Source organism: Rhinoraja longicauda, chromosome 11 (assembly GCF_053455715.1).
Source record: "Rhinoraja longicauda isolate Sanriku21f chromosome 11, sRhiLon1.1, whole genome shotgun sequence".
Lineage (NCBI taxonomy): Eukaryota > Metazoa > Chordata > Chondrichthyes > Rajiformes > Arhynchobatidae > Rhinoraja > Rhinoraja longicauda.
Genome location: NC_135963.1, coordinates 55,754,679 through 55,776,651, shown reverse-complemented (window position 1 = coordinate 55,776,651; position 21,973 = coordinate 55,754,679). Strand labels below are relative to the sequence as shown.

At 48.7% G+C, this 21,973-nt stretch overlaps 1 protein-coding gene across 1 annotated transcript in view; it reads left to right on the top strand.

Annotated features, from left to right (window-relative positions):
- LOC144598157 (4-trimethylaminobutyraldehyde dehydrogenase-like) overlaps positions 1–20,476 on the top strand; it is a 52,173-nt gene extending 31,697 nt beyond the window's left edge. Inside the window, exons 5-11 of the mRNA XM_078408055.1 lie at positions 937–1,133; positions 2,937–3,077; positions 4,584–4,772; positions 9,528–9,615; positions 17,416–17,557; positions 18,705–18,817; positions 19,314–20,476. Of these exons, the coding sequence (XP_078264181.1) occupies positions 937–1,133; positions 2,937–3,077; positions 4,584–4,772; positions 9,528–9,615; positions 17,416–17,557; positions 18,705–18,817; positions 19,314–19,408 (965 nt within the window). The 3' untranslated portion in view covers positions 19,409–20,476. The remainder of the gene's footprint in view (positions 1–936; positions 1,134–2,936; positions 3,078–4,583; positions 4,773–9,527; positions 9,616–17,415; positions 17,558–18,704; positions 18,818–19,313) is intronic.
- Positions 20,477–21,973: the final 1,497 nt, after the last annotated feature.

Sequence of the window (21,973 nt, the reverse complement as noted above, 5' to 3'; positions counted from 1 at the left end):
CTCAATGGATGTCACAACATGGGCAGGTTGGTAGATTAATTGGCATCTGCAAATTGTCCCCAGTGTGTAGGATAGAACTAGTGTACAGAGATCGCTGGTCGGCACGGACTTGGTGGGCCGAATGGCCTGTTTCCATGCTGTATCTCCAAACTAAACTGAAAGTGACTGTCCTTCATCAAATTAACACTATGTGGCTTGGTTTTACCTCTGGATGTTATGTTTACTCAAAGTGGAAAGAAGTGCATTATTTTTATTTGGTGACAAACTTAAAACTATTACCCTCATTATACTAGAGGAACCGCTGTGAGGGGGGAAGAACAAAGGGGGATGCTTTGCAACTTTGCAAGCGCCCTTTATGTGGCGACTATTTGCATACCTTGGGTACGCAAGCAAAGAATTTCACCGTGACTTGTCACATGTGACAATAAAGTATCCATTCATACAATCGCGGCACGGTGGCGCAGCGGTAGAGTTGCTGCCTTACAGCGAATGCAGCGCCGGAGACTCAGGTTCGATCCTGACTACGGGCGCCGTCCGTACGGAGTTTGTACGTTCTCCCCGTGACCTGCGTGGGTTTTCTCCGAGATCTTCGGTTCTCTCCCACACTCCAAAGACGTACAGGTGTGTAGGTTAATTGACTGGGTAAATGTAAAAATTGTCCCTGGTGTGTGTAGGATAGTGTTAGTGTGCGGGGATCGCTGGGCGGCGCGGACTCGGTGGGCCGAAGGGCCTGTTTCCACGCTGGGTCTCTAAATCTAAATCTAAATCATTACACTTTTGTACTTGTGTATGATTATGCCTATCTGTAGTATGATTTTACTGGGTTGTTTGTGAAACACAGAATTTCACTGTAGCCAGGCGCGTTGGCACACGGGGGAATGCAGTCTCGTCATCGTCAAGTATTCTGAAGCTTGTATGTGCTGTCTGTCCCTCTAGGAAACGCCATGATTTTCAAGCCTTCGCCCCTGACCCCTCTGACGGCGGTGATGTTGGCTGAGATCTACTCTCAGGCTGGGGCCCCCAAAGGCCTGTTCAACGTGGTCCAAGGCTCCGTGGAAACCGGGAACCTCTTGTGCACAAGCAAGGGTGTGGCCAAAGTCTCCTTCACTGGCAGTGTGCCAACTGGCATCAAGGTACAGCCTGATCAAAGTCTCCTTCACTGGCTCTGTGCCAACTGGCATCAAGGTGCAGCCTGATCACAATGATAGTTTAGTTTAGAGGCACAGTGCAGAAACAGGCCCTACGGCCCACCGACCAGCGATTCCGGCACACCGACACACACTGGGGTCAGTTTATATTTACACCCAGCCAATTAACCTGCAAACCTGTACGTCTTTGGAGTGTGGGAGGAAACCAAAGATTTTTGAGAAACCCCACATGGTCACGGGGAGAACGTACAAACTCCGTACAGACAGCACCAGTGATCAGGATCGAACCTGGGTCTCTGGCGCTGTAAGGCAGCAACTCTACCACCGTGCCACACTAGCTATTGTTTGAGTTAGAGTTTATTATCACGTGTACCGAGGTAGAGTAAAAAGCTTTTGTTGCGTGCTAACTAACCAGTCAGTCTGAAGAAGGGTCTCGACCCGAAATGTCACCTATTCCTTTTCTCCAGAGATGCCGCATGAACCGCAGAGTTACTCCATCGTTTTGTGTCTCTCTTCAGTGGAAAGCCAACACATGATTACAATCGAGCTACCCACAGTGTACAAATACATGATAAAGGGAACAGCGTTTAGTGCAAGGTAAAGCCAGTAAAATCTGATCATACATAGTCCAAGGGTCTCCAATGAGGTAGATAGTAGTTCAGGACTGCTCTCTGGTTGTGGTAGGATAGTTCAGTTGCCTGATAACAGCTGGGAATAAACTGTCCCTGAATCAGGAAGTGTGCGTTTTCACACTTCAATACCTTTGCCCGATGGGAGAGGGGAGAAAATGGAGTGGCCAGGGTGTGACTAGTCCTTGATTATGAAGTATCAGAGTCATACAGCACCGAAACAGGCCCTTCGGCCCAGCATGCCCGTGCCGACCAAGATGGACCCACCTGTCCGCGTGTGGCCCATATCCCTCCAAACCTTTCCTATCCATGTACCTGTCCAATACCTGCTTTATCTACCTCCTCTGGCAACTTGTTCCATATACCCACTACCCTCTGTGTGGAAAAAGTTGCCACTCAGGTTCTTATTAAATCTTTCCCACCTCACCTTCAACTAATTTTGTCTAGTTTTTAAAAAATATAATACACTTTGAATATAACTCTACAAATGTTAGTTCTCTTCAAATATAACACATGCAGTAGCGTGAGATTCTTTGGAAAATTGCAGGATTAAAATGAATATCTCTAGTTTAGTTTAGAGATGCAGTGTGGAAACAGGCCTATCAAATCCACGCCCACCAGTTATTCCTGCACACTGACACGACCCTACACGAGGGACAATTTACAGTTATACCAAGTCAATTAGCCTACAAACCTGCACGTCTTTGGAGTGTGGGAGGAAACGGAAGATCTCGAAGAAAACCACGCGGTCACGGGGAGAACGTACAAACTCCGTACAGACCGAAGGTATTTATTCACAAAATGCTGGAGTAACTCAGCAGGTCAGGCAGCATCTCGGGAGAGAAGGAATGGGTGACGTTTCGGGTCGAGACCCTTCTTCAGACTGAAGAAACGTCACCCATTCCTTCTCTCCTGAGATGCTGCCTGACCTGCTGAGTTACTCCAGCATTTTGTGAATAAACACCTTTGATTTGTACCAGCATCTGCAGTTATTGTCTTATAACTCCGTACAGACAGTCAACTGTTGTCGGGATCAAACCCGGGTCTCTGACACTAAGGCCCGTAGCTCGACCGCTGCGCAACATTGCCGCCCTCTCATTAAACACTTTACAAGCCTTGCAGATGAGCAAACACTCTGTCTCTGTGCTTCATCTACCAGATCATGGAAGCAGCAGCAAAGAGCGTAAAACACCTCACGCTGGAGCTGGGCGGGAAATCTCCGCTCGTTATTTTCTCAGACTGCAACTTGGAAAATGCCGTGACGGGAGCGCTGTTGGCTAATTTTCTCAGCCAGGGAGAGGTAGAGTAAAAAGCTTTTGTTGCGTGCTAACTAACCTTTTATCATTTTTTTAAACCAAGGACCGATTTAAAAAAAAATTTTAATCTTTTTTTTACAATATATATATAAGTTCTCTTTTAACCTTTTATCTATAATTACATAGAGACTGGGAGGTCTATACCCTATATGTATTTTGAAACTTGATTTATATTAAGGCTACATTTGTTGTTAATGTAATCTTGATCCCTATGTATCAATATCACTGTTATGCTTATTTGTTTTGAAATTTAATAAAAAGATTTGAAAACCCCCCCCCCCAAAAAAAAACAAGGACCGAGCGTAGACTCGGTGACCGTTTCGCTGAGCACTTGCGCTCGGTCCGCCAAGGCCTGCTGGATCTCCCGGTCGTCAACCATTTTAACTCCCCTTCCCGTTCCCACGCCGACCTTTCTGTCCTGGGCCTCCTCCATTGCCAGAGTGAGGCCACACGCAAAATGGAGGAACAGCTCCTCATTCTGCTTCGGTAGCTTACATCCCATCTGTGTGAACGTTGAATTCCCTGATTTTAAGAAACAACTCTTTAACATGAGGGCGGCCCAGTGGCGCAGCAGTAGAGCTGCCACCTCACAGCGCCAGATACCCGGATTCGATCCTGTCTACGGGTGCTATCTGTATGGAGTTTGTACGTTCTCCCCGTGACCTGCGTGGGTTTTCTCTCGGATCTTTGATTTCCTCCCACACCCCAGACGTGCAGGTTTGCAGGTTAATTGGCTTGGTGTAAATGTAAATTGTCCCTGGTGTGTGTAGGGTCGTGTTAGTGTGTGGGGATCACTGGTCAGTGTGACTTGGATGAAGGGATTAAAAGTACCATTAGCAAATTTGCAGATGATACAAAGCTGGGTGGTAGTGTGAACTGTGAGGAAGATGCTATGAGGTTGCAGGGTGACTTGGACAGGTTGTGTGAGTGGGCAGATAAGTGTGAGGTTATCCACTTTGGTGGTAAGAATAGGAAGGCAGAGTATTATCTGAATGGTATCAAGTTAGGAAAAGGGGACGTACAACGAGATCTGGGTGTCCTAGTGCATCAGTCACTGAAAGGAAGCATGCAGGTACAGCAGGCAGTAAAGAAAGCCAATGGAATGTTGGCCTTCATAACAAGAGGAGTTGAGTATAGGAGCAAAGAGGTCCTTCTGCAGTTGTACAGGGCCCAATTTTCCTTAACTGAAGCTAATTGACCTACAAAGTTGCATGTCTTTGGAATGTGGGACGAAACCAGAGCACCCGGAGAAAACCCATACGGTCACGGGGAGAACGTACAAACTCCATGCAGACAGCACCCGTAGTGAGGATCAAACTGGGTCTCTGGCGCTGTGAGGCAGCAACTCTACCGCTGCGCCACCGTGCCGCTCTTAAATGAAACTATTCTCCACTGCCTGCACGTGATCCATATCCCTCCAGTCCCATAACATGTTGCAAGGTAATTTTATTTCCATTAAATCATATTATAATCTGCCTTGTTATTTGCAGGTGTGTAGCAATGGCACGAGAGTGTTTGTGCAGAAGGATATATTGTCACAGTTCCTTGAGAAAGTAGTGGCCAGAACTAAACAAATAAAGATTGGCGATCCCCTGCATAAAGATACACAGATGGGAGCACTTATCAGCAAACCACACCTGGATCGGGTGCTGTCTTACGTGGAGCAGGCCAAGGCTCAGGTAAAGCAAACGTTGTGGCCGCCCCCCATATTTGATGTTGAAATTGTACCCATTGGCCGACACACTCCTTGACGCACAGGTTAGAGTTGGCAAACACAAGAAACTGAAGATGCTGGAATCCTGAGCAAAACACAAAGTGCTGGGGAAACTCAGCGGGTCAGGCAGCATCCGTGGGGAATGGGCAGGTGACGCCTCGGGTCGCGATCCTTCTTCAGGTTAGGACTGGGGTTGGGGGACTCTGAAACAAAGAGGTTCTCTGGAGAGAAAAAGGGACACAGAGTGCTGGAGTAACAGTGGGGTCAGGCAGCATCTCTGGGGAACATGGATAGGTGACGTTTCACAGAGTGCTGGAGTAACTCAGCGGGTCAGGCAGCATCTGTGGAGAACATGGACTGGTGACATTTCACAGAGTGCTGGAGTAACTCAGCGGGTCAGGCAGCATCTCTGGAGAACATGGATAGGTGACGTTTCACAGAGTGCTGGAGTAACTCAGCGGGTCAGGCAGCATCTCTGGGGAACATGGATAGGTGACGTTTCACAGAGTGCTGGAGTAACTCAGCGGGTCAGGCAGCATCTCTGGAGAACATGGACTGGTGACATTTCGGGTCGAGACCCTCCTTCAGACTTGAGAAGGTACTGGAGAAGACTTGAAGAAGGGCTTGGCCCAAAATGTGTAGATGGGACTTGTGTAGATGGGGCCGATTTATTTTTGGATCCATCAGTATTCAAATAGCCCTGCAGATCGTATAGTGACGGTCGTGCATTTTGAGTTTAGTTCATTGTCACGTGTACCGAGGTACAGTGAAAAGGTTTTTGTTGCGCGCCAACCAGTCAGCGGAAAGACAACACATGATTACAATCGAACCATCCACGGTGTTCAGACACAGGATAAAGGTAATAATGTGAATAGCGTTTAGTGCAAGATAACGTCCAGTACAGTTCGACCAAAGATAGTCCGAGGGTCTCCAACGAGGTAGATAGCAGCTCAAGACTGCTCTGTTGTTGTTGTTGTTAAGGTGGTTCAGTTGTCTGAAAATAGCATTTTGAAAGCGAACGGTTCCCAGACGAGGAAACTGATGTTGAGAACACTACCCACACACTCTCTGGTCTAATACTTGATCTCCTGCAACTTTATCCATGGCACATCATCTTACAGGCACTGTTGACCTGTTCTCTGGTCTGAAGAAGGGTCTCAACCCGAAATGCCACCTATTCTTTTCTCTCCGGAGATACTGAGTCACTCCAGGTTTTTGTGTCGACCTCTGGGTTTTGCTCTCTTGCCAACTGCACTATGCACTTCCTTACAACCCTTGAGCTCACAGTTGCTCACCCCAGTTTTCCTTTCGCTGTGCGCTGTCCGACAAGAGTTTATAATTTCAAGGAAAGACACAAGGTGCTGGCGTAACTCAGCGGGCCAGACAACATCCCTGGAGAACACGGAGAGGTGACGTTTTGGGTCGGGATTTTCTTTAGACACGATTTCTGAACTGTCAAATGTATGGACGCTGTTGTACGTTTGACAAGTAAACACTCTTGACGATGGGACAATCAAATTCTTACCTGCAATAGCATAATAGGCTTGTAATACTCATAGATAGCATGCAATAAACAATTTTCTTTTTAAATTACCCCAATAACTGGTGCAAAAATGTCCCAATTACTTACTGCAACCAAAGACAGTCCATAGAATTTCACAAAATGCTGGAGTGACTCAGCAGGTCAGGCAGCATCTCTGGAGAGAAGGAATGGGTGACGTTTCGGGTCGAGACCCTTCTTCAGGTCTCGACCCAAAACTTTACCCATTCCTTTTCTCCAGAGATGCTGCCCGTCCCGCTGAGTTAACTCCAGCATTTTCCGTCTCTCTTCGGTGTAAACCAGCATCTGCAGTTCCTTCCAACACAGAATGTCACAGTTGAGGTTAGTGTTGTGTGGTGTTCAAGATCCTGATAGTTTCTGGGGAGAAGCAATTCTTGAACCTGGTGGTCATGTTTTTCAGACCCCCCCCCACCCACCCTTCTTCCTAATGGCAGAAGTGAAATGAGAGTGTGACCAGGGTGGTGTGGGTCATTGATGATGTGGCTGCCTTTTTGAGGCAGCGCCTCCTGTAGATCCCTTCATTGGCTGTCTGCTCTCCCACATGGTGACTAGGCATGGCGAGATTCTTGCATACAAATAGCAGCCACCTACAGAGCTGACAAAGTTACAAAGCACGCCGGCTCCTCCTTGTGTGTTCCCCCCCTCCAACATTCTTACCTTAGAGGGAGTACAGAGAAGGTTCACCAGATTGATCCCTGGGATGGCAGGACTTTCATATGAAGAAAGACTGGATAGACTCGGCTTGTACTCGCTGGAATTTAGAAGATTGAGGGGATCTTATAGAAACTTACAAAATTCTTAAGGGGTTGGACAGGCTAGATGCAGGAAGATTGTTCCCGATGTTGGGGAAGTCCAGAACAAGGGGTCACAGTTTAAGGATAAGGGGGAAGTCTTTTAGGACCGAGATGAGAAAGTTTTTTTTCACACAGAGAGTGGTGAATCTGTGGAATTCTCTGCCACAGAAGGTAGTTGAGGCCCGGCCCTCCATTGTTCTTCCCCTCTTCCCTCACGGTGGTCCTCCGCGCTCTCGTCGACCCGCGAGGCTTCACCACCGCCGAGACCCCGTCGCCGCGAGGTTCCACCGCTGCTACCGCCGAGGCCTCGCCGCTGCCGGCGCCACACTTATCATCATATCATATCATATATATACAGCCGGAAACAGGCCTTTTCGGCCCTCCAAGTCCGTGCCGCCCAGCGATCCCCGTACATTAACACTATCCTACACCCACTAGGGACAATTTTTACATTTACCCAGCCAATTAACCTACATACCTGTACGTCTTTGGAGTGTGGGAGGAAACCGAAGATCTCGGAGAAAACCCACGTAGGTCACGGGGAGAACGTACAAACTCCTTACAGTGCAGCACCCGTAGTCAGGATCGAACCTGAGTCTCCGGCGCTGCATTCGCTGTAAAGCAGCAACTACCGCTGCGCTACCGTGCCGCCCGTGCCGTACCGTACCGTGCCGCCCGTGCCGTACCGTACCGTACCGTGCGCTACTTCACGCCTCCGCCATGCCGATCCGGGCCCCAGCCGCAGGCTCCGTCGGCCGCTTCGCCCGACCCGGGCTTCTACCCGCGAGGCCCCAGCCGGGCCCCGACGCAGGCTTCTACGAGGCGATCCGGGAGGCATCGAGACCGCGGCGCCTCGATAAAGGCCTCCGGCCGCGTTCCCAGTCCACAGCCGCGTGGCCCGACCTGAAACATCACCCTTCCTTTTTCTCCAGAGATGCTGCCTGACCTGTTGAGTTACTCCAGCACTTTGTGTCTATCTAAACTAATCTGAACTTTGATTTCCAAAAGGAGTCTGTAACTCTCAGGGATGTTCATAAAAGGTGTCGTCGTCACCACACCTTTAAACATCACTCTGCTTGCCAGAGAACCTATTATTGGGTTGGGTGGGTGACATATTTGGTGAAAGTGCAAAAGGTTGTGAACTATGGTTCTACCACACCCTCCTGGGCAGTGTTGTACAGGAGCAAATGTTTGGTCTGGCTTAGTGTAGTTAAGTTTATTGTCACGTGTACCGAGGTACAGTGAAAGGCTTTTGTTGCGTGCTAGCCAGTCAGCAGAAAGACATCCATGATCACAATCGAGCCGTTCACAGTGGATAGAAGATATTCTATTCTATTCTATTCTATCGTTTTATTTCGTACATGTTAAAAGACATCGATTAAAAAACAAAATAAACAAAAAAACAGAAGAAATACAAAGAATTTCATCCATTACTTAACGTCTTTACATGTGCGAAAAGGAGTAGGAAGAAGTGTGAACTTATTTAATCATATCATATCATATCATATCATATCATATCATATCATATATATACAGCCGGAAACAGGCCTTCTCGGCCCACCAAGTCCGTGCCGCCCAGTGATCCCCGTACATTAACACTATCCTACACCCACTAGGGACAATTTTTACATTTACCCAGCCAATTAACCTACATACCTGCACGTCTTTGGAGTGTGGGAGGAAACCAAAGATCTCGGAGAAAACCCACGCAGGTCACGGGGAGAACGTACAAACTCCTTACAGTGCAGCACCCGTAGTCAGGATCGAACCTTAGTCTCCGGCGCTGCATTCGCTGTAAAGCAGCAACTCTACCGCTGCGCTACCGTGCCCCCATTCCCTAATCAATATTTATCAAGTATTATCTATAATAACTAATACCTAAAATACATATATAACTACATATCACTCACCCCTACAATCATATGAATATACCTATTTACACAATAATGTCTATATTAACTACATCTGGGAGGATGTAGTTAATCTGAGAAGGAACATTACATCTGAGAAGGAATGGGTGACATTTCGGGTCGAGACCCTTCTTAGACTGAAGAAGGGTCTCGACCCGAAACGTCAACCATCCCTTCTCACCAGAGATGCTGCCTGTCCCGCTGAGTTACTCCAGCATTTTGTGTCTATCTTCGATTTAAACCAGCATTTGCAGTTCTTTCCTCCAGCGTACAGAGATGTAGGCATAGAGATTTAAGAGTGGGGAACGATTGTAACATGAGTTTGTCGATCTGCTTCTGTGGCTAGCACGTAAATAATCGCCTGGGTTGGGCACCATCTTGGAATGCCACCCTTCTTGTTTCTGAATGGCTTTGGAAGGTGTGAGAATGATGTCTTCTCAATGCTATGCTTCTAGGGTGCGACCGTATTGTGTGGTGGTGACCTGTTCGTTCCTGAAGACCCAAAACTGCAAGATGGATACTTCATGAAGCCATGTATTCTAGGTATTGTTGCTCAAGTCTGCCATTTATAGCCTCAAAATAATTTGAAATATTACTTTTAAAAAAAGCAAGTTTGATGTACAAAGAGTTCATGGGGATCCAAGTCCATAAGTGATAGGAGTAGAATAAAGCCATTCGGCCCATCAAGTCTACTCTGCCATTCAATCATGGCTGATCTATCCCTCCCTCCTAATCCCATTCTCATACCTCCCCCCCCCATCACCATAACCCCTAACACCTGTGCTATTCACAAATCTATCTATCTCTGCTTTAAAAATATCCATTGCTTTGGACTCCACTGAAGGTGACAACACAAGTAGATAAAGTGGTAAAGAAGGCACCTCATCTTCATAGGTTGGGGTGTTGAGTATGAGAGTCATAGTGCAGCTTTATAGGACTTTGATTGGGCTGCATTCAATAGACAATAGGTGCAGGAGGAGGCCATTCGGCCCTTCGAGCCAGCACCGCCATTCAATTTGATCATGGCTGATCATTCTCAATCAGTACCCCGTTCCTGCCTTCTCCCCATACCCCCTGACTCCGCTATCCTTAAGAGCTCTATCTAGCTCTCTCTTGAATGCATTCAGAGAATTGGCCTCCACTGCCTTCTAAGGCAGAGAATTCCACAGATTCACAACTCTCTGACTGAAAAAGTTTTTCCTCATCTCAGTTCTAAATGGCCTACCCCTTATTCTTAAACTGTGGCCCCTTGTTCTGGACTCCCCCAACATTGGGAATGTTTCCTGCCTCTAACGTGTCCAACCCCTTAATAATCTTATACGTTTCGATAAGATCTCCTCTCATCCTTCTAAATTCCAGTGTATACAAGCCTAGTCACTCCAGTCTTTCAAGATATGACAGTCCCGCCATTCCGGGAATTAACCTAGTAAACCTACGCTGCATTCGGAGTATTGTGTCCAGTTCTGGTCGCCCCGTTCCAGGAACGATGTGGTGGCTTTGCAGAGGGTGTAAAAGGTTTACCAGAATGCTGCCTGGATTAGAGGGCGTTAGCTATCAGGAGAGGTTGGACAAAGTTGGATTGTTTTCCCTGGAACGTCAGAGGCCGAGGGGAGACCCGATAGAAGGATATCAAATGATGGGAGGCAGAGATAGGGTAGACAGTCAAAACCTTTCACAGGGTGAAAATATAATCGTGTAGAGGGCTTGGCATTAAGGTGAGAGGGGAAATGGTTAAAGAATGATGCACAAGAGATGTGCTGAGCAAGTGTTTACACAGAGGGTGGTGGGTACCTGGACAGGGTTGCCAACTTCCTCACTTCCAAATACGGTGACGTCACCGGCCCGCGCCCCATGTGACTTCACCCAGCCAGCGGCCACGTGTTCTCACTCCACCAATGGTGGCCGCCTGGGCCGGGAGGCCTCTGGACCTAGACTGTCCGGAGCTAAAATGTCAGAATCCTAGAGTGTCGGGACCTAGACTGTCGGGGCCTGAACTGTCGGGACCTGAACTGTTGGGACCTGAACTGTCGGGACACCTTATTAGGCCCGGGGGGGGGGGGGGGGGGGGGGGGGGCGTTGTAGGCCCGGACGCTATAGGCCCTGACAGTTTAGGTCCCGACACTCTAGGTTTCTGACATTTTAGCTCCGGACAGTCTAGGTCCGGAGGCCCAGGCACCGCCTAATGGAGGTTGCATAGCAACCGGCTTCCCGGCCCGGGCGGCTGCCATTGGTGGATCGGGAGCCGGGTGCGGTCAAGTGGGGCGCGGTGACGTCACCCTTTGTCCCTTATTTTGGAGTGAGGAAGTTGGCAAGCTTCCTAGTAGGGGACAAGGGCAGTCCCGTATTACAAACTAATTTAGCCCAAACTACGGGATGTCCCGGCTAATACGGGACAGTTGGCAACCCTATACCTGGAACACTCACCAGGAGTGATGGTGGAGGCAGATAAGATGGTGCCATTTAAAAGGCTTTGAGAGAGGTGCATGGATATGCAGAGAATGGAGGGATATGGATCTCGTGCAGGCAGAGGAGATTAGTTTACATGGTATCGTATTCGGCACAGATAGATTGAATAGACTCTGTTCCTCTGTCTGCCTGATAGACACAAAATGCTGGAGTAACTCAGCGGGTCAGGCAGCATCTCTGGAGAGAAGGAATGGGAGACGTTTCAGGTCGAGACCCTTCTTCAGACTGATGTCGGGAGTACAGAGATAAAATGTGGTCGGAAACAGTACGACCGGTCGGAGAACTGGGAAGGGGAGGGGACGGAGAGAGAAACTCCAGCATTAATCCAGCATTTTGTCTATCTTCAATTTAAACCAGCATCTGCAGTTCTTTCCTACACATCCATACCTCTGTCTGCCTGGTCTTCTCTTCCTCTGACAGAATAGAGTGCCTGCTTCAGGAGTTTGTGTTTAGAGATGAGGCACATCACAGTTCATGCACACCTGATAGAGTCATAGAGTGATACAGTGGGGAAACAGGCCCTTCGGCCCAACTTGCTCACACCGGCCAACATGTCCCAGCTACACAAATCCAACCTGCCCATGTTTGGCCCATATCCCTCCAAACCTGTCCTATTCATGTACCTGTCTAACTGTTTCTTAAATGTTGGGATAGTCCTAGCCTCAACTACCTCCTCTGGCAGCTTGTTCCATACACCCACCACCCTCTGTGTGGAAAGTCACAGCTCAGATTACTGTTAAATCTTTTCCTTTTCATCTTAAATCTATGTCCTCGATTCCCCTATTCTGGGTAAGAGACTGTGTGCATCTACCCGATCTATTCCTCTCACGATTTTGTACACCTCTGTAAGATCTCCCCTCATCCTCCTGCGCTCCAAGAAATAGAGTCCCAGCCTACTCAACCACTACCTAGAACTCAGACCCTCTAGCCCTGACAACATCCTTGTAAATCTTCTCTGTACCCTTTCCAGCTTGACAACATCTTTCCTATAACACGGTGCCCAGAACTGAGCGCCATACTCTAAATGCGGCCTCACCAACGTCTTTTACAGCTGCAACATGACCTCCCAACTTCTATACCCAATACTCTGACTGATGAAGGCCAATGTGCCAAAAGCCATTTTGACCACCCGATCTACCTGCGACTCGACCTTCAAGGAACCATGCACCTGCACTCCTAGATACCTCTGCACTACAACACTCCCCAGAGCACTATCATTCACTGTGTAGATTTACGCAGTTTTTAGAATAACGCGCTTGTCTAATTACTACTGCAGTTTTAATTTACCCACTCCAAGTTTTGGAATAATGCGCTCAAATGTATGACTGGCAGTGTAGTCATGAGCGGTGGCTGGTATACAATTTAGTTACGTGCTTTTTGATTTACTTGTTGGTTTTCAAGCAACATAACCACCATGTCAATCGCAAAGTGCCTATATATTGATTTTCACCATTAGCAAAAATAAATATTGTCCTCCTGAATAAATCCTTGAATCTGATTGCGCAGATGTATTGTTGACCTAAGTTTGCACCAGGGCAGTTACAAGCTTCTGCCCTTCCATGAAACATAGAAAATAGGTGCTGGCGGAGGCCATTTGGCCCTTCGAGCCAGCACCGCCATTCATTGTGATCATCCACAATCAGTAACCTGTGCCTGCCTTCTCCCCATATCCCTTGATTCCACTAGCCTCTAGAGCTCTATCTAACTCTCTTTTAAATTCATCCAGTGAATTGGCCTCCACTACCCTCTGTGGCAGAGAATTCCACAAATTCACAACTCTCTGGGTGAAAATGTTTCTTCTCACCTCAGTTTTAAATGGCCTGCCCTTTATTCTTAGACTGTGGCCCCTGGTTCTGGACTCCCCCAACATTGAGAACATTTTTCCTGCATCTAGCTTGTCCAGTCCTTTTATAATTTTATATGTCTCTATAAAATCCCCTCTCATCCGTCTAAATTCCAGTGAATACAAGCCTAGTCTTTCCAATCTTTGCTCAAATGATAGTCCCTCCATCCCAGTGATTAACCTTGTGAACCTACGCTGCACTGCCTCAATAACAAGGACGTCCTTCCTCAATTAGGAGACCAAAACTGCACACAATACTCCAGATGTGGTCTCACCGGGGCCCTATACAACTACAGAAGGACCTACTCAAATCCTCTCGTTATGAAGGCCAACATGCCATTAGCTTTCTTCACTGCCTGCTGTACCTGCACGCTTACTTTCAGTGACTGGTGTACAAGGACACCAAGGTCTCGTTGCACTTCCCACCTCCTTGAGTACCCTGGGATGCAGCCCATCAGGCCCTGGGGATTTACCAGCCTTCAGTCCCATCAGTCTACCCAATACTATTTCTCGCCTAATGCAAATTTCTTTCAGTTCCTCTGTCTCCCTAGATCCTCTGTCCTCCAGTACATCTGGGAGATTGTTTGTGTCTTCCTTAGTGAAGACAGATCCGAAGTAACTGTTTAACTCTTCTGCCATTTCCTTGTTCCCCATAATAATTTCACCCGTTTCTGCCTTCAAGGGACAAACATTTGTCTTTACTAATCTTTTTCTCTTAACGTACCTAAAGAAGCTTTTGCTGTCCTTCTTTATATTCTTGGCCAGCTTCGCTTCGTACGTCATCTTTTCAGCCCATATTGCCCTTTTTGCTACCTTCTGTTGTCCTTTGAAAGTTGCCCAATCCTCTGGCTTCCCGCCACTCTTTGCTATGTTACACATCTTTTCTTTTAGTTTTATTCCATCTATTACTTCCCTTGTCAGCCACGGTTGCCTCTTACTCCCCTTAGAATCTTACTTCCTCTTTGGAATGAAATGATCCTGCATCTTCTGGATTATGCCCAGAAATTCCTGCCATTGCTGTTCCACCATCGGATCCTCGGATCCTTTTCCATTTGACCTTGGCCAGCTCCTCTCTCATGCCTTCATAGTCCCCTTTGGTCAACTGCAACACTGACATTCCTGGTTTAACCTTCTCCCTCTCAAATTGCAGATTAAAATTAAAACTAATCATATTATGGTCACTACCTCCGAGCGGTCCCTTTACCTCGAGTTTCCTTATTAAATCTGGTTAATTCAACACTAAATCCAGAATTGTCTCTCTGGTAGGCTCCAGTACAAGCTGCTCTAAGAATCCATCTCAGAGGCACTCTACAAACTCCCTTTCTTAGGGTCCAGAACCAACCTGATTTTCCCAATCTACCTGCATATTGAAATCTCCCATAACCACAGTGGCATTACCTTTGTTACATGCCACTTTAACTCCTGCTGCAACTTACACCCTACATCCAGGCTACTGTTTGGGGGTCTGTAGATAACTCCCATTAGTGTCTTCTTATCTTCACAATTCCTCAACTCAATCCACAGTGAGTCTACATCGTCAGTCCCAATGTCACCCCTCGCAAGGGACTGAATTCCATCCCTCACCAACAGAGCTACCCACCTCCTCTGCCCACCTGCCTGTCCTTTCTATAGGATGTATAACCCTGAATATTCAGTTCCCAGTCCTGATCCTCCTGCAGCCACGTCTCTGTAATCCCCACAATGTCATATGTATATGAAAAGCGCTATATAAATAAAATACATTATTATTAAAATACATTATATCTACCAATCTCTAAGTGGGCCTCAAGCTCATCCACTTTACTTCTTATACTTCTCGCATTCATATATAATACATTTAATCCATTGCTCATCTCAGCTTTCACATTGATTCCTATTGCACTTGGCCATACTCTCTCCTATTGCTTCGTGAGCTTTCTGTCCTGTTAATTCTGGGGTGTTTGTTAATGTTTCCTATACTCTCTTTCCCTTTAACTCTATCCTTGTCTATCCTATTTGAACCCCCCCCCCAACCCCCCCATTATTTAGTTTAAACCAACCCGTGTCGCAGTGGCAAACCTGCCTGCCAGAATGCTGGTCCCCCACCTGTTCAGGTGCAACCCGTCCCTTTTGTACAATCCACCCTTACCCTAAAACAGATCCCAGTGGTCTAAGAATCTAAATCCCTGCTCCCTGCACCAGCTCCTCAGCCACACATTCAGGTCCCGTATCTCCCGGTTCCTGCCCTCACCAGCACGAGGAACTGGAAGCAAACCGGAGATAACCACCCTGGAGGTCCTGCTTTTCAGCCTTCGTCCGCGCTCTCTAAAGTCACGCTGCAGAATCTCTTTCCTCTTCTTCCCGACGTCGTTTGTGCCGACATGCACCACCACCTCCGGCTGCTCACCTCCACCCTCGAGGATGCTCTGCACTCGGTCCGTGACGTCCTGGATCCTGGCACCAGGGAGGCAACGCGCCATCCTTGAATCCCGCCTGTTGCCACAGAAACCCCTGTCCGTACCACTCACGGTGGAGTCCCCTACTACCACGGCTCTGCCTGATGCCGGTCCCTTCGGCTTTGGCTCAGCCTCACACACTTGTCCGCTGCTCAGACTGGCAGTGTCTTCTGTCCCGGCAGCTTCCAAGAGGGTGAACCTGTTATCAAGGGGGTCTCCTGTACTCCAAGCTTCCTTCCCTTCCTCACCGTCACCCACCTTCTCTCTTCCGATACCTTCGGTTCAACGATCTCGCTGACGGTCTTGTGCAGGAACGACTCAGTTTCCCGGATGATCCTGAGGTCATCCAGTTGGCTCTCCAGTTCCCCAACACGGTCCTTCAGGAGCTGAACCTGGACACACTTTCCACACTTGTAGCAGCCAGGGGCACCAGCGGTGTCCCCGACCTCCCACATCCTGCAAACATCACACTGAATCAGCTTGCCTGCCACTTTCTTCCATCGTCTCACCCTCTCCAACTTTTGGGGTGGCCTCCTCCCTCAGCCTCCTCGCTGAAGACTCGCACGCCAAAGACTCGCACTTCCCTCGACAAGGCCGTTCCCCGACAGGCCGCTCCCCGACAAGCCGCTCCCCGACAGGCCACTCGTTCCCCCGCTCAGCCAATCCCCGCCTCTTTCAGCTGCAGCTCCTCTGACCAACTTGAAGGCATGTCGACCAACTTGAAGGTGTGTGGATATACAGCAGTGAATGTGCTCAGAGCCTTTCCCTGCCAAACATGATGCCCAGTTAACTCCTCTGCCTGCATGTCATCCACATGCCTCCATTCCCTGCAAATCCATGTCATAGAGTGATACAGAGTGGAAACAGGTCCAACTTGCCCACACTGACCAACATGTCCCATCTAAACTAGTCCCAACTGCCTGCTTTTGACCCTTATCCACCTAAGCCTGTCCTATCCATGTTCCTGTCATAATGTTTCTTTAACGTTGCGATAGTCTCTGCCACAACTACCTCCTCTGGCAGCTCAGGTTCCAATTCTATCCCCCTTCACCTTAAACCTCTGGCTCTCAATTCCCCTGCTCTGGGCAAGAGACTGTGCGTCCACCCGATCTATTCCTCTCATCATTTTATACACCTCTATAAGATCACCCCTCATCCTCCTGCGCTCCGAGGAATAGAGTCCTAGCCTGCTCAACCTCCCCTTATAGTCCTGGCAACATCCTCATAAATCGTCTCTGTACCCTTTTCAGCTTGACAACATCTTTCCTACAACATGGTGCCCTAAACTGAACACAATACTCTAAATGTGGCCTCACCAACATCTTATATAATTGTAACGTGATCTCCCAACGTCTACACTCAAGTCTTCTATACTCATAATGGGCACCTATGTAAAATCCTCTTCAAATGCCAATATCGCATCTGCCTCCACCACTACCCCTTGCAATGCGTTCCAGGCCTCCACTACCTTGTGTAAAAATTCAACCTGCTCAGTACATCAGTAAATAGGGACACACACCTATTATTTTACCGAGTGAGGAAATGACTCCAACCTGTGCAGCTGGTAATTGGTATTTGCGTGTGTGTGTGTGTTTACAGGAGACTGCCGAGATGAGATGACCTGTGTGGTGGAGGAGATATTTGGACCTGTTATGTCGGTCCTGCCGTTCGATACGGAGGAGGAGGTGGTACAGAGGGCAAACAACACTGAGCTCGGTTTGGCAGCTGGAGTATTCACCAGGTACAGCGATCCTCCTCTCTCTCTCTCTCTCTCTCTCTCACCATCGACCATCACTGGAAGTAGATTGTGATGGTCCTCCTGGTGGGTCTTGAGACGGATGAAGAGGCCAATCCTAAAGCCACAGGCTTTAGCTCCCTCCAGATGGACCTCTTTTAGAGTCATACAGCATGGAAACAGGCCCTTCAGCCCAACGTGCCCACACCGGCCAACAAGCCCCATCTACACTAGTCCCACTACACTACACTGCCCACTAAACCTGTCCTATCCATGTTCCTGTCTAATCCTTTATCACGGGGCAGACTGGTGCACATGGACATGCCCTGATGCCTATTCACGTCTTCCACAGAGGAAGGCTCCAAAGCTCAGGGGTTAGAGCACTGGTCTTGTAAACCAGGGTCCTTGAGTTCAAATCTCACTGGGGCCTGAACTTCTTCCCATGTTGGGAAGTCAAAGAGTAGAGGGCATAACGAAAAGGTCAACAAGGGAAAGTTTGAAGGAGATGTGCGGGGCGATTATTTTAGTGGTGGCACAGTGGCACAACGGTAGAGTTGCTGCCTTACAGTGCCAGAGACCCGGGTTCGATGCTGACTAAGTGTGCTGTCTGTACGGAGATTGTACCTTCTCCCTGTGATCGCGTGGGTTTTCTCCTGTTGCTCCGGTTTCCTCCCACACTCCAAATACGTGCAGGTTTGTAGCTTAATTGGCTTCAGTAAAAATTGTATATTGTCCCTAATGTAGTGTGTTGGTGTAATGGGGATCGCTGGTCGGCACAGACTCGGTGGGCCGCAGGGCCTGCATCCCAACCATACTAAAACGTTTTATTCACAAAATGCTGGAGTAACTCAGCAGGTCAGGCAGCATCTCGGGAGAGACGGAATGGGTGACGTTTCGGGTCGAGACCCTTCCTCAGTCTGAAGAAGGGTCTCAACCCGAAACGTCACCCATTCCTTCTCTCCCGAGATGCTGCCTGACCTGCTGAGTTACTCCAGCATTTGTGAATAAATCGATTTGTACCAGCATCTGCAGTTATTTTCTTAAACTAAAACGTGTTGTGTCTTTTTTTTCCACTTGAGTGGAGTGTTGTGGGACAATAGGTGTCGGTTGTCCTTGGTTGGAGCCTTTGTTTGAGCCGGTTCTGTGTTTGCAGGGATCTGACTCGAGCTCACCGGCTGGCTGCTGCCCTTGAGGTTGGGACCTGTTTCATAAACAACTACAACGTCACCCCCATTGAGATGCCGTTTGGAGGCTACAAAATGTCAGGTATGGAACACTCCCACTTTCCTCAAAGCACTTCCTCTCAAACAGAGGAAGCTTGTTCCTCTCAAACATATTTCCCCAAGTTCATACTGTAAGTTATAGCAGAAGAATTAGGCCATTTGGCCCATCAAGTCTACTCCAGCCATTCAATCATGGCTGAATTATCTTATTCTCTCAACCCCCATTCTCCTGCCTTCTCCCCATAACCCCTGACACCCGTACTAATCAAACATCTGTTAATCTCTGCCTTTAAAAATATCCATTGACTTGGCCTCCACTGCCGTCTGTGGCAATGAATCCCACAGATTCACCACCCTCTGACTAAAGAAATTCCTCCTCATCCCCTTTCTAAAGACACGTCCTTTTATACTGAGGCTGTGGCCTGTGCTCCTCGACTCTCCCACTCGTGGAAACATCCTCTCCACATCCACTCTATCCAGGCCTTTCATTATTTGGCTTTTGCCCGTCTCAAAAAGTAATTCCAACTTTCTTGTTGCAGGATTTGGAAAGGAGAATGGAATAGCTGCGATAGAATATTACACGCAGCTGAAGAGTGTGTACGTTGAAATGGGAGATCCACAATGCCCATTCTAAACTGCTCCCATCTCATCCCTTCCACGATTCAAGGTGTTCACCAGAAACAGTGATCATTTCATTTCCAATTTTGAAACAGATTTCAGATGTCCTTTTGCAACGAGATTACTTGAGCTTGAGCGGTTTATCGGAGCAACAAGGAACTGCAGATGCTGGTTAATGACAAAAAGGCACAAAGTCAGCGGAGTCAGGCAGCATCTCTTGGAGAATGTGGATAGATGACGTTTACGGTCGAGTGTGAAGAAGGGTCTTGACCTGAAACGTCTCCTTTCCACGTTCTCCAGAGATGCTGCCCGACCCGCTGAGTTACTCCAGCACTCTGTGAAACGTCACCTATCCATGTTCTCCAGAGATGCTGCCTGACCCGCTGAGTTACTCCAGCACTCTGTGAAACGTCACCTATCCATGTTCTCCAGAGATGCTGCCTGACCCGCTGAGTTACTCCAGCACTCGGTGAAACGCCACCTATCCACGTTCTCCAGAGATGCTGCCTGACCCGCTGCGTTACTCCAGAATTTTGTCTCCTTTATTCAGTTTATCACTGTGTGGATCTAATTGTAAAATGTCACCTGGTTAATCTTGAATAAATTCATATATCTCTCTTTACACCCTTCCTCCTCACGGTTTTGCATAATTTCTGGTCAGACTTCGAAGAGCTTTGACCAACTTTTCAGGAAAAAGAGATGTTCAAAGTCAACAGAAGTACGAATCTCACCTTTGCCCCCCTCCAGATTACCTGGTCCCTTGGTGTGCAATGGGATGGGTAGCTGTAGGGTAATTGGGAGATCTGTTGCATACTAACATTTCGGTCAGAGGCAGCTGTAGACAGGACTGTAAGCATATTATGGGTAGCACAGTGACGCAGCGGTAGAGTTGCTGCCTCACAGCGCCAGAGACCCGGGTTCCATCCCGACCACGCACGTTCTCCCTGTGACACCACAGGGGGTTTCTCCGGGTGCACGGGTTTCCTTACACGTGTGGCGGCGCCTAACGGCTGCGGCTCGCTGGCAGTCTGTTTGTCCTTTGTCCTTTTTTGTTTGTGTGTTGGTTTTGGGGTGTTTTGTTTTGGTTGTGTATGTGTGGGGGGGGGGGGGGGTGTATGTGGGGGGGGGATCTTTCTTTTTTTAGGTCTCTTCCTCGGGGCCTTCTATCGCCCGGTGCGGCTCGGCCGCAGGGCCTTCTATCGCCTGGTGCGGCTCGGCCGCGGGACTGAACAGTGGCCGGCGCGGCCGCGGGGCCTTCCATCGCCCGGTGCGGCTCGGCCGCGGGGCCTTCTATCGCCCGGTGCGGCTCGGCCGCGGGGCCTTCTATCGCCCGGTGCGGCTCGGCCGCGGGACTGAACAGCACCCAGTGCGGCTCGGCCGCGGGACTGAACAGCACCCGGTGCGGCTCGGCCGCGGGACTTTCCATCGCCCGGTGTGGCTCGGCCGCGTGGACTTTCCATCGCCCGGTGTGGCTCGGCCGCGTGGACTTTCCATCGCCCGGTGTGGCTCGGCTGCGGGACTTTCCATCGCCCTTTGCGGCGCTGCCGCGGGGCCTTCCATCGCCCGGTGCGGCTCGGCCGCGGGACTTTCCATCGCCCGGTGCGGCTCGGCCGCGTGGACTTTCCATCTCCTTGCGGGGGCTGTGCGGGTCGGTCGCCTCGGTAGGGGTCGAGTTGTCTGTACGTGGGAGGGGCATGGGGGAAGAGAGAGGTGAAGTTTTTGGCCTCCATCACAGTGAGGGGGTGTTTGGAGTCACTGTGATGGATGTTTGTGTTGGGGTTGTGTCTTGTGTTTTTTGTACTGCTGGCTAAGTAATCTCGTTCTGAACGAATGACAAATAAAGCTATTTTGGATTATTTTTTTGGACATTCCAAAGATGTGCAGGTCTTTGCAGGTTAATTGGCTTCTGTAAATTGTCCCTCGTGTGTGGGATAGAACTTGTGATCATTGGTCGGTGTGGTCTGTGGGCTGAAACATAGAACATAGGTGCAGGAGTAGGCCAGTCGGCCCTTCGAGCCTGCACCGCCATTCAATATGATCATGGCTGATCATCCAACTCAGTATCCTGTACCTGCCTTCTCTCCATACCCCCTGATCCCTTTAGCCACAAGGGCCACATCTAACTCCCTCTTAAATATAGCCAATGAACTGGCCTCAACTACCCTCTGTGGCAGAGAATTCCACAGATTCACCATTCTCTGTGTGAAAAAAAAGTTCTCATCACGGTCCTAAAAGACTTCCCCCTTATCCTTAAACTGTGACCCCTTGTTCTGGACTTCCCCAACATTGGGAACAATCTTCCTGCACCCCTGTCCAATCCCTTAAGAATTTTGTAAGTTTCTATAGGATCCCTCCTCAATCTTCTAAATTCCAGCGAGTACAAGCCGAGTCTATCCAGTCTTTCTTCATATGAAAGTCCTGCCATCCCAGGAATCAATCTGGTGAACCTTCTCTGCACTCCCTCTATGGCAAGAATGTCTTTCCTCAGATTAGGAGACCAAAACTGTATGCAATACTCCAGGTGTGGTCTCACCAATGCCCTGAACAACTGCAGCAGAACCTCCCTGCTCCTGTTTCCATG